General features: G+C 49.6%; 1 protein-coding gene across 1 annotated transcript in view; it reads left to right on the forward strand.

Annotated features, from left to right (window-relative positions):
- Positions 1-5,550: 5,550 nt before the first annotated feature.
- Positions 5,551-12,772, forward strand: part of abca1b (ATP-binding cassette, sub-family A (ABC1), member 1B) — an 87,993-nt gene continuing 80,771 nt past the window's right edge. Inside the window, 3 exon segments of the mRNA XM_056285898.1 lie at positions 5,551-5,709; positions 10,326-10,443; positions 12,279-12,372. Coding sequence (XP_056141873.1) covers positions 10,378-10,443; positions 12,279-12,372 — 160 coding nt within the window. The 5' untranslated portion in view covers positions 5,551-5,709; positions 10,326-10,377.

The raw sequence follows: 12,772 nt of genomic DNA on the forward strand, positions 1-12,772 counted from the left end.
TACATACTGAGTACAAGGCAAGTACCAAGTCAGATGCCATGTATGTATGTATGTATGTGTGTATGTATGTATGTATGTATGTATGTATGTATGTATGTATGTATGTATGTATGTATCTATCTATCTATCTATCTATCTGTCGGTCGGTCGGTCGGTCGATCGATCGATCGATCGATCGATCGATGATCTATCTATCTATCTATCTATCTATCTATCTATCTATCTATCTATCTATCTATCTATCTATCTATCTATCTATCTATCTATCTATCTATCTAGCTGTCTGCCTGTCTGTCTGTCTGTCTATTTATCTATCTATCTGTCTGTCTTGTCTGTCTGTCTGTCTATCTATCTATCTATCTATCTATCTATCTATCTATCTATCTATCTATCTATCTATCTATCTATCTATCTATCTATCTATCTATCTATCTATCTATCTATCTATCTATCTATCTATCTATCTATCCTCTGTCTCTGGTTGTCTGTCTGTCTGTCTGTCTATCTCTCTCTGTCTCTATCAGTCTGTCTGTCTGTCTATCTAGCTCTCACTCTGTCTGTCTGTCTGTCTGTCTGTCTGTCTGTCTGTCTGTCTGTCTGTCTGTCTGTCTGTCTGTCTGTCTATCTCTGTCTCTATCAGTCTGTCTGTCTGTCTGTCTATCTAGCTCTCACTCTGTCTGTCTGTCTGTCTGTCTGCCTGCCTGTCTGTCTGTCTGCCAGCATCCTCTCTGGTCCTACAAGCTGCTGTGTGTGTCTTCACATGTATGTCTTTGTGTGTGTAACATGTCATATGGGTAATATGTGTCTTTTTAAATCCTTATACGTATGTGACAGTATGTACCAAGCTCTCTTCTTTCGTAACATTTCAAACACAAACTCACAATATAAAAAAAGACTCACACATGCTTCAACACCGGCAGCACACTGGTGTCTGCACAGAAAGGTGATTCTGAGTTCAAGTTGTGTTCTTCTGCGATGGATTTGTTTTGCTTACGATCGTTTTTCTCCAGGTTTTCCCCCCGTGGTGCAAAGACACGCATGTCAGGTGAACTGGAGACTCAAGTTGTGCGTCCAGAGGTATGGACGAGAGTTCCTACCTGTCTTCTGAGGGTTTAGTTCCCTGGGATTAGCTCCAGACCCACATGAAACCCTGAAAGGGCAGAAAACGAGGAGGAAACGGGCATTTTGACAAACGTCTGCTTCTACGGTGTTGGAACCCACAGTGTTGTTCACCACATCCTTTGTGTTTCTATCTGGAAGGTTCCCAGTACAACCACTGACTTATGCTGTTGGGTCCTGGGAACTTCCCAGTACAACAACTCTTCCAGTGTTGGAAGCAGAAGACTGTGTATTTGAACCGGTGATCTCATCAGCATGTCCCTGTCCGTTTTATTATTTATTTCCTCTTCTTTCAGCTTTTTTTCCCTGTTTTTCAGGGGGGGCGCCACAGCAGATTTTACAGTTTCCATCAGGACCCTGTGAGGGCACAGCACCAGCGCTGGCCGTTGTTAATGCGGGCCTCGACCGATCCGGTATGGTCTTGTCAATCCGCATACTGATTTGGCAAAATTTTACGTCGGATGCCCTTGCTGACATTACCACTAACCCTCTGGACCCCGTTTTATCCAAACCGCTTACCCTGCTCTCGGGGTCGCGGGGATGCTGGAGCCGATCCCAGCAGTCATTGGGCGGCAGGCGGGGAAACACCCTGGACCAGTCATTGGGCGGCAGGCGGGGAAACACCCTGGACCGGCCGCCAGGCCATCACAGGGCCCACACACATTCACACCTAGGGACAATTTAGTACAGCCGATTCACCTGACCTACATGACACAGACACGGGGAGAACATGCAAACTCAACACAGAGGACGACCCGGGACGACCCCCAAGGTTGGGCAACCCCAGGGCTCGAACCCAGGACCTTCTTGCTGTGAGGCGACCGTGCTAACCGCTGCGCCACCGTGCCGCCCAACATATTAACATTATACAAAAATACAGATCGTACAGACGTGATATAAGAGGAGTCACGGTCAGTTAAGAAAGAAAAGGGAAAAAGAAGGAAAAACTCTTAACATAACATCAAAGCAGGTTGAATCAGTTCATCTGGGTACAATGTTTATTGTCGGACACGTTGCATCACTCATCTAAGCGACCTCCTCAGTCTAAAGTGACTGCAGGTATCCCCACCCTTATAAACAACACAGCACAATACGGTCGCCTAACGACCGAAATCAACGGACAGTTTCATATGCAAATATGGGTGTGACCATAACTAGCACTCCAGTGGTCATGTGTACTGCTCACAGAGGATTAGGGAATGTTGAAGTCACAGCATTGGAAGATGACGACAGATGCCTAACGGCCGAAGCCAACGACCGGTTTCATATGCATATGGTCGTATATGGTCAAGACGGCCCAACTTAAAGGGTAGCCACAAGGAACCATCCCGGAACCCCTATAGTTCCTACATATACACGTAATAATAATGATAATAATCGTTACATACATACATACATCACCTCACCTGTCCCGTAGCCTCTCGAGAGGTCGTTGGGGCACCGCCGTTGAACCCGCAACCCGTCCTCGCCATCTCTGTCTGACCTCAGCTGCCCTCTGTGAGCTGGCAAAGTCAAGGCCCGTCCGTTCCCGCTCTCTGATGTTACATAGCCATGGCTTCTTCCGTCTTCCTCATCTTTGCCTGTGCCTTGCAGGATGGTCTTGGCAAGGCCGGAGCTTCTCGCGATGTGACCATACCATTTCGGTTTTCTCTTCTTGACGATTGTCAACGAATCTTTGTGTGTTCCAATGGCTTGTGTAATCCTTCATATGTACATACACAAAAAGAAATATTTTGAAGAGGTGCAAGGATGAGGAGGAGGTTTTTCTCTGCCCAGTGACTGCTGGGATAGGTACCAGCGTCCCTGAGAGCAGGAGAAGCGGTTTGGATCATGGATGGATGGATGACCGTGACACCCAGAGTGGATGCTGTTATTGTTGTTTCTTAGAAATCATTGTTATTGTTTACTTTCTTTTTTGTTTTTGTTGTTTTATCGTTTTTATTTCTTTTATTGTTTTTTTTTTATTGAGTCATTGTGAGATAGTTACTGAGAATGACATGCTCTGATGTGTGTAAAAAAACAGGTTTATTATTTAGGTTTATTAATGAAGCATTAGAGAGGGGGCAGGAAATTATAAGTAGTAACTTCCTGCTGCTCCTTTTCCAACATATAATTTCTGTTGGATTCTCTGTTGAGAATTCTTGCTGAATTCCTCTGGTTTAACTTTAACATTTGTTGTTGTTTTTTTATGCTTGTAATTTTTTCTTTTATTTTGCATGATTGAAATAAAGACATTTGAATTTGAAATACATACATACATACATACATACATACATACATACATACATACATACATACATGCATACCCATATATGTACATACATACATACACAAACCCACCCTGTCCACGAGCACCCTGGTCTCTAAGATGTTGCACCTCTAACGCGAGCCAGAAAAACTTGGCCATATTTGGCTAGTTGTGCTTGGGATGTTGTTCATCCTGGTGATCATATTTTCAAAAGGCGGCGGTCGCTGTCAGGAGATGAAGACGCTCTGTAAACTCTGGCCTGTGTGGGCTCTTCCCGTTGGGTAAAATAAGCCTGGCCGCTACAATAAAGCCTGTTTCCGTCAGTCCAAGCTCTGCTCTAGTCAGGCCTGGTGGCCCAAGAGACTCGTCCCCTAACAGGACACGGTTGTGGGGATTCTGGCAGAGGCTGTTTCAGCCAGGCTCCGAGGGTTTTCAGTACCGCCCTCCAAAAAGGGGCCGTACCGTGGGACCGTCCCATACAGCGCGGAGAAATGTGCCCACTTCTTTCTTACATTTCCCACAGTTATTGTCCTGGGTTAAGCCCACTCTGCACAGTTTCAGGGGTGTAAAGTCATATCTATGTACGAGTTTATACTGGATAAACTTACTTCTCGCATCCCTTGTAGCCCACCCTACATTTGAGATCACATCCTGCCATACATCTTCCCCTAATCTCACTGAGATCTGTTTGCCATATTAGTGTCAGGCATCCAGACATTCTAGTTTCAATTTGAGACATTTTCCTAGAAAATAGTGAGGCAGAATGTAGAGTATGAGGAGAATTTAGAAGCTCTTGAACCCTATTCTCTTCTTCCCCTTCCCCCTTTCAGTCCAAATACAGTTCCCACGCAGCTGTTACTACTTCCTATCAGATTCATGGTAAACATTTGCTTCTAAGTTACCTAATTTGTTTGGAAATCCATCCATCCATCCATCCATCCATCCATCCATCCATCCATTATCCAAACCACTTATCCTGCTCACAGGGATGCTGGAGCCTATCCCAGCAGTCATTGGGCAGCAGGCGGGGCGACACCCTGGACAGATCGCCAGGCCATCACAGGGCCGCCCCCCCCCCCCACACAAACCTAGGGACAATTTAGTATGGCCGAGTCACCTGACCTACATGTCTTTGGAGTGTGGGAGGGAACCGGAGCCCCCCGAGCCAACCCACGCAGACATGGAGAGAACATGCAAACTCCACACAGAGGACGACCCGGGACAACCCCCAAGGTTGGACTACCCCGGGACTCGCACCCAGGACCTTGTTGCTGTGAGGCGACTGCGCTAACCACTGCGCCACCTTGCCGCCTTGTTGGGAAATATTTCTTTGTAGAAATGCAATAAGTAAAATTGTAAGTTGTTTTTAAGTACAGCTGGCCAGTATATTGACATAATACTGATACTGTGGTATGAGTCTAGATGTGTTGTGGGAATGTGGTTCTGGTTGTCCGTCTTGGCAGAAAGATCCCTCCTCTGTTGCTCTCCCTATGTTTTCTCCCTGTTAAAGGTTTTTTTTTTTAGGGAGCTGTTCCTTTACCCGATGCGAGGGTCTAAGGACAGGATGTCGTGTTACCGTAAAGCCCCTTGAGGCAAGTTTGTCATTTGTGATATCGGGCTATGCGAATAAAATGGACTTGACTTGACTTGACTTGACTGGTGATATAAGGTGAATGTTGTCGTTCCCCCCGGCCTTGAAGGCCGCATTACAGCAGAGAGAGACAGTTTCCCCAACTCCTTCGACCGTCTCAGTGAACCCAACAGCGGACGCCTCTACCTGCTGGGTCGTCCCATCCACAGTACTAACGACCGTTGTCCCCGAATCTACTTGCGTTGTAGGCCTCTCGCGAGGAGGCCCACATATAGTCGACCCCAAACGACTGCAAGTCCCGGCATAATAGCGCTGGCTGCTGCGCAGTTTACCTCGCCAGTAAAATGAAGCTCTGAGGACATTTAACGGGGGGTGGGGTGGTGTGAATCACAATGGGAAAAAAAGTTTAATTGTAAAGCGCGCGCGCGTGCGCGCGCGCTTTACAATTAAACTTTTTTCTCCCCTAATTGTGAACATAGGATCCAGATGTGTTGGGTGTTCCGGAGCCTCCATGTGCTCCGCTAGGGGGGTCTGTCCGCGTGACCGGGAGTAACCCCTGTTCCCCTCGGAGCGGATGTCGGCGGAGCAGTCTCCGTATAAAAAGCCTGTCGGGGCGCGCCAGATGCGTCTCTCCCTCCCCTTAACCTGGAAAACGCGACGAAAGGAGACGGCTTCTCATTCCAGCCTGCGCGGGGAGGACGGACTGCGATGTGTGTGTCCCGTTGCCGTTTGTCGACAAAGGAGAATAAAGGTACGCCTGTTTTCAGTTTCCCTACCCAAGGACCGAAGTCGGGGTCCGCCGCCGCCGCCGCGGTCGCAGCCCGGGCGATCGCCGCCCGCAGTGTGCGCGAGCGGAGAGACGCTCGTGACCCGCGTCCCGCTTCCCCCCCCGTCGACGTGCCGCGAGCCGAGCCGCTTTTAGCCGCTCTTTGTACCGCCGCGGACCCGTCCGAACCCCGTGTGCCGCCTGTGGCGTCACTGTGAAGATGTTCCCGCGAGGGGCGAGGGGGGAAGCGCGAGCGTGTCGCGTCGTATAACAGCCCGCAGCAATATAAGGACGGCACAGGTTAGAAGTTGGGAATGTAAAAGGGATTTTGTTTTAAAACTTCAACAAAGACGCCTAGAAATGATCTCTTGCCGGTCTCTCTCGCTTCTCTCTGCGCCAGAGAGAAGCGCGTCTTCTCCGTCGTCCCGGGGCTCCTGTCGGTACGAGTCCACATTCCGGAGTGAATTCGAACCCAACTCTTGAGGACTCTTAAGACGTGACTGGGTGAACGAACTCCCCGTCCGTCCTCATTAACCTGCGTTTGAAGTTTGGGATGAGGAGACGGACGCGAGAGTTGTTGAGCCGGGACGGCTGTTCCCTCGCCTGCCGCTTGGGGCGCTAAAGCCACGGGTTTACAGTCCGTTTAATCACGTTTTATAACCGTTTAAAAAAAAAAATTATTGTGTAAACTACTAATAAAACACGTTAGCCCCCTAGCTAGCGGGTCTGACCCTTTAGCCGAGCGGTTAGTGACGTCGCCTTGCGGTGCGGTACACTCCGTATCGAATCCCGCACCGGGCAACAAAATAACCGGTTACAATAACTTGTGTGTCGAGAATTCAAGTTGCCAAACTTCGTTGATTGGCCTTCAGGTGTCTTGGTAGTCTTTTTGTAGCAATGAACTGTATGAGTTCAGCTCCAAAAGTGCACAAATTAAAAACGGTCACAAACAGGAACGAAGACGCAGCAGCAGCAGCAGAAAAAAAAAGGCGGTTTAGAAGTAATCCCGGATCAGGAGTGGGCCTCCAAAGATAATAGTACAGGACAAAGAGAGAAGGTCTCAGGTGCGTATCTAACGGCTGACCACCTTTTGTTGGCATTCCGTGATCAAAGACACTGTTTGCCTGCGGTGATAAAAAGCTGACCTAATCATGGATTTTACAGCTTCATTAAAACAGGGACTTTGGTGACGGTCCCTCAAACCCCCAACCCCCCCCCCCCCGGTTCTGCACTTGATTCACAGCTTTCCGCTGCCTTGGGAATGGTGACGTGAATAACAGTGAAGTGTTTTTCACTGGGATGGGATCCAGACAGCAGGCCTGTATATATACTGCGTGCCGCATGCTAGTGAGTGTACGTTCACGTACAAGTTCACCCACACTCCCCCCCTTTCTGATGAGATGGGGACCCCCTAAAGTAACGAGAGATAAGAGACTTTCTCTGGCTTACAGTTACACACACACACACACACGCATGCACACGCATGCACATGCATGCACACACATGCACACACATGCACACACACACGCATGCACACGCATGCACACACGCATGTGCACACATGCACACACACACATGCACACACATGCACACGCATGCACACACATGCACACACATGCACACCGACGCACACACATGCACACACATGCACACACACACATGCACACGCATGCACACGCATGCACACACATACACACTGACGCACACGCATGCACGCGCATGCACACACATGCACACCGACGCACACGCATGCGCACACATGCACATGCATGCAGGGAGTGCTGGCTGAAGAAATGTTCCTTCAGCATTTCTCCCATCCTGCTGTCCTTCCTCCAGCAGCAGTGGGCAGCCCTTTCCCTCAGCACTTAGGGACCAGTTCCAGGGGGACACCCGTGTCTTTGTCCGTGTGTTTTATTGGGGTTATTTTTTGATGTTTCCGGAAGCCCACGTGAGCACAGGGCGAACATGCAAGCTCCACACAGAGGGTCCTCTGGTCGAGAGATAACCCACCCGACGAGGGGCCCCGCTGTGTGGACTTTGCATGTTCTCCCTGTGCTCACACGGGGTTCGCTCAAATACCCCCCATAAAAGAGAAAACAAACCACGCAGAACACTCTCCTGTCCGTCCCTGACCATGATATGCATGTCCACCTGGAATCGGTCCCCCGGGTGCTGAGGGGAAGGGGGCCGTCCGCTGCTGCTGGCTGCATTTCTATAGCCACCGCTCCCTGCATGCGAGTGTGTGTTTGTGTGTGTGTGTGTGTGTGTGTTCTAGCGTGTAGCTGTAAGACGAATAAAGTCTCTCCTCTCTCATTACTTTAGGAGGTCCTCATCTCGTCAGAAGGGGGGGGGAGGTGTGTGGGCGAATTTGCATGTGAACATCCAATCACCAGCGCACGTTATGCAGTAATGGGCCGACCGCCTGAGTCCCGTCCCAGTGAAAAACATGTTGCTCTTCACACGGCAGCGAAAAGCTGTGAATCAGGCGCAAGATGAGGGATTCGCTGCTTTTTAAATTTTCCTTTTTTTATCAAGTTTGAGCTATGAAGATACTTAACAGTGCAACTGTAGCACAACAACATTATAACATGGAAACAATTTTGAAAACCTAACATGAAGTAAGATGACGTACAGCCACTATAAGGGGCTTCAGTAATCGCAGCAGAGGGTCTTTTGCGTCTTGCGTATTAGTTCATATGTACGGTCTGGTCTTTAACTTGGACCATAAACAGCTGGTTTTTGGCCAATTTTCAACAAATTTGCGTTTCCCAGCCCTTAATCTTCAAGTTGCCCTTTCCGTTACAAACGTACCGTAGGCTGCATGGACCCAGTCAGTCACGCACACTCTGTTCTCTGCCGTCTTCTAAATAATGACTTATGACGAGCCACCAGCGGTTGTCTTCAGAGTTTTTCAAAGGGTTTTTTTTTTTTGTTGCTATGTTTTACTGTACAAAGTTAAAGAACAAACAACATCACAGCCAGAGGAACACAACAAGCAAAAGCAAAAGCAAAATGCCTTACTAACACACCACTGAGTAAGATGTGGATAAGTAACTCACACATTTTCTTACTTTCATAGACCTCAGTCCATCACAGATGGCACGTCAGCTTATGTCTGACATGGATCGCCTGAGGACAGATTCATTTATTTAGAAACTTCGTTTTAGGATTAAAGAATTTATCCGCTAAAGTAGAAAAATAAAACAGACGGTATGTTGTCGATGGCCCTTCTTAGAAGAAAGAGCCCAGGCGTTCAGCTGAGACCGTCCTGTGAAGGAGGAGACTCAGGAGAGAGAGAGAGAGAGAGACGGAGGGAGCGAGAGAACAGGAGAGGGAGAGGGAGAGAGAGACGGAGGGGGGTAGAGAACGAGAGAGAAAACAAGAAAGCGGGAGGGAGGGAGGGGGAGAGAGCAAGAGAAAGACACGGAGCGAGAGAGACGGAGGGAGGGAGAGAACGAGAGAGAGGGAGAGAGCGAGACAGAGGGAGAGAGAGACAGGGAGCGAGGGAACCAGAGAGAGAGAGAGAGAAAGAGAGACGGAGGGAGAGAGATAGCAAGAGAGAGAGACAGGGAGAGAGAGAGAGACAGAGGGAGAGAAAGAGAGACAGAGGGAGAGAGATAGCAAGAGAGAGAGACAGGGAGAGAGAGAGAGAGACAGAGGGAGAGAAAGAGAGACGGAGGGAGAGAGATAGCAAGAGAGAGAGACAGGGAGAGAGGGAGAGACAGAGGGAGAGAAAGAGACGGAGGGAGAGAGATAGCAAGAGAGAGAGAGACAGGGAGAGAAAGAGAGACGGAGGGAGAGAGATAGCAAGAGAGAGAGAGACAGAGGGAGAGGGAGAGACAGAGGGAGAGGGAGAGGGAGAGACAGAGGGAGAGGGAGAGACAGAGGGAGAGGGAGAGGGAGAGACAGAGGGAGAGGGAGAGAGAGAGGGAGAGAAAGAGACGGAGGGAGAGAGAGAGGGAGAGAAAGAGACGGAGGGAGAGAGATAGCAAGAGAGAGAGAGACAGAGGGAGAGGGAGAGACAGAGGGAGAGGGAGAGAGAGAGGGAGAGAAAGAGACGGAGGGAGAGAGATAGCAAGAGAGAGAGAGACAGAGGGAGAGAAAGAGAGACGGAGGGAGAGAGATAGCAAGAGAGAGAGAGACAGAGGGAGAGAAAGAGAGACGGAGGGAGAGAGATAGCAAGAGAGAGAGACAGGGAGAGAGAGAGAGACAGAGGGAGAGAAAGAGAGACGGAGGGAGAGAGATAGCAAGAGAGAGAGAGACAGAGGGAGAGGGAGAGACAGAGGGAGAGGGAGAGACAGAGGGAGAGGGAGAGACAGAGGGAGAGGGAGAGGGAGAGAGAGAGACAGAGGGAGAGACAGAGGGAGAGACAGAGGGAGAGACAGAGGGAGAGGGAAAAAAACAGAAGACTTGAGCTTTAACCCTGTACCCTTTGAGCTGTGCGCTGGCTGAACTTGTGTTTGCATGCAGGCTTCTCTCTCTCTCTCTCTCTCTCTCTCTCTCTCTCTCTCTCTCTCTCTCTCTCTCTCTCTCTCTCTCTCTCTCTCTCTCTTCTTCTTCTTCTTTTTTTTAATCTTCACTCCGTCCGTGTGTCATTTCAGTTGCGAGCGGCGCTGAGGAGAGCCTGAGGAGCGACGCGGGTCCGGAGTAGAGATGTCCATCTCAACTCAGCTGGGCTTACTGCTGTGGAAGAACTTCACCTACAGGAGAAGACAGACGGTAAGGAGACGCTCCCACGGTCTCGTTTCTCCGTTCCTTTCATGCGTATTTCGGTGTACGGGACGGGGGATGGGGGCGATGACCCGGGTCCGGGCATTTAATCAGGGATAAGTGACTTCTTGTAGGAAGTTGGAGGACGGCAGAAGTTTTGTTGCCCCCCCCTCCTCCCCAAATCAAGCGAAGAGCTGGCGTTTCTTCCAAAGGCCTTTGTTTCGTGTAACGTCAGACGGCGGTTGTTTCCTCGGAGGTGAATCGTGACCTAAGAAAAGGTTGGAGGGGCTGAACGTCTGCCGGTCACAAGTGACATCATCTCCCTTCGCCACCCTCCAGCACTGCTGAAACAGTTAGTCGGTTAAACGACTGGTCGATCAACAGACAACAAATCGATCACGGTTGTTTGGTCGTCGCTGAACCGTTTGAGTCGTCCCCTCGAGCGAAAAGATACCAAACACATGGTTACAGCACACGGCCACATGGTCGCAGCCGTCGCCGGTTCGAATCCGGCTGTCTCTCTCTCATTTCCTGTCTGCTTCTCACTATCTAATAAAGGTATGAATTAAAAGAGAAGACGCCAAGCGTTTGTCAGTTTCATGCCTGCTGAGATTCGTAGTTTTCAAACATCGCTTTGGGCTCTGCAAACTTATGACCGGCAGTCATCAGTGTTTTTGACTTTTAACAGACTGATCGATTAATCTGTGAATCACAAAAATAGTAGATAGACTGAATAATCGCCGGATGCAACCGTGCTCGAACGATTGGGCGGACGACAACGTCTCGCCAAACTGAGGCGACCCAACGTCCGGTAGGCAGAGTTGTCTCTTCCCTGCTGAAGAGGGGCACATACAGCTGGACAGATGTGTGATAACAGACAGGTGTGGGATATATATTTACAATAGACGTTGTGTGTAATGAAAGACGGCGCTGTCCAGCTGCGAGCCGAGGGGGAGTTCAGGTAGGACGTGACCCGAACTCCCCCTCGGCTCCCAGCTGGAAGCTGCCGATGTCCGAGTCGTTCAAACTCAAACCGAGACAAATATGCTGAGGGCTTTTTAGTCTGCCCTGTTGTACTCATTACAGACAGCTACACCCCCCCCCCCACACACACACACAGACACGCACACACACACACATCCTCTCTGCCAGAAACGGGATATGTATTTGGAAATGGGAAGTGTTTTTCGATGTCTTTCAAGATTTTAGTGCTTTTATAGTTGACCTTTCCAGAGTTGTTTTACCTTTCTCGACTCTTCCCCCTTCGTTAAATCTGGTCAAATCCGCGATCGCGGTGGTTTGGACGAGTCTTAGGTTTTGTATTAAACCAATGTAAGAGATTCATTACCAACAAATAGCTGCGGGGACAGAGCCACAACAGAGGAAATAACATCCCTAATGTAATAATGTAATGGGGGGGGTGGGGGTGTGGGGGGGGGATAGCGCCCGGTTCCTGCTTTAAAAACTGTGGGAAACTGCGTGCAAGCGAGCCTGCTGGTCAGAGCTGCCGTCATCGCCGGGCTCGAGATGAGACTCTCCTCTGGCTGCACACGCTGCCGCTGCTGATGCTCTGGAAGCGAAGCCGGTCAAATCGACCCGGTCGTGCCCCTCATTTCGTTTATCATGAACGAGACTGTACCAATAAAGACGCGGGCCCCGCACCCTGCCTTGCATCCGGCACTGCAGATATAGACTACGAGGTAGTTAAGATGCCGGTGGTAGCCTCAAAAAGCTTTGACCCGCCAGATAGGGAGAAGGTTTGTGTGTGTGTGTCTGTCGTGCGCTGTGTTTGTTTACCTCCTGTTTTTGTTTCTTTTTCTCTCTCTCTCTGTGTAAACTCACAGCTACAGCTGCTGATAGAGATAGCGTGGCCGCTCTTCATCTTCTTCATCCTTATTGCCGTCAGGCTCAACTACCCACCCTACGAACAACATGAATGTAAGTAAATAATCCCACAAACCTCCAACACCCCTCCCTTGTTTCCCCCCGTCCCCCCCCCCCAGTTTGCGGTCACATAACTCCACCACACACACACACACACACACACACAACCCTCCTCCCCTCATCCTGCTGCTGACACATCAACATGGCAAACGGCCGCTCAACACACCTCGTCAGCCTCCCGCCGAGAGCGTCGGCATGCTAATGAATCACAATTGGGTTGTTTTTTTTGTTTTTTTTTTGTTTTTTTAGGCACTTGGTCTCGTGCGGACCAAACGTGCAGCGTCATACCGCACAAACCATGTCCGCCAAGAAATGGTGCCCTTAGCATGTTTTTGTCGAAAGCCGTTAAACCTCGGCCTAGTTGTGTGTGGCCTTCGCGTGGCGATGAGGTCAG

Source organism: Lampris incognitus, chromosome 1 (genome assembly GCF_029633865.1).
Source record: "Lampris incognitus isolate fLamInc1 chromosome 1, fLamInc1.hap2, whole genome shotgun sequence".
NCBI lineage: Eukaryota > Metazoa > Chordata > Actinopteri > Lampriformes > Lampridae > Lampris > Lampris incognitus.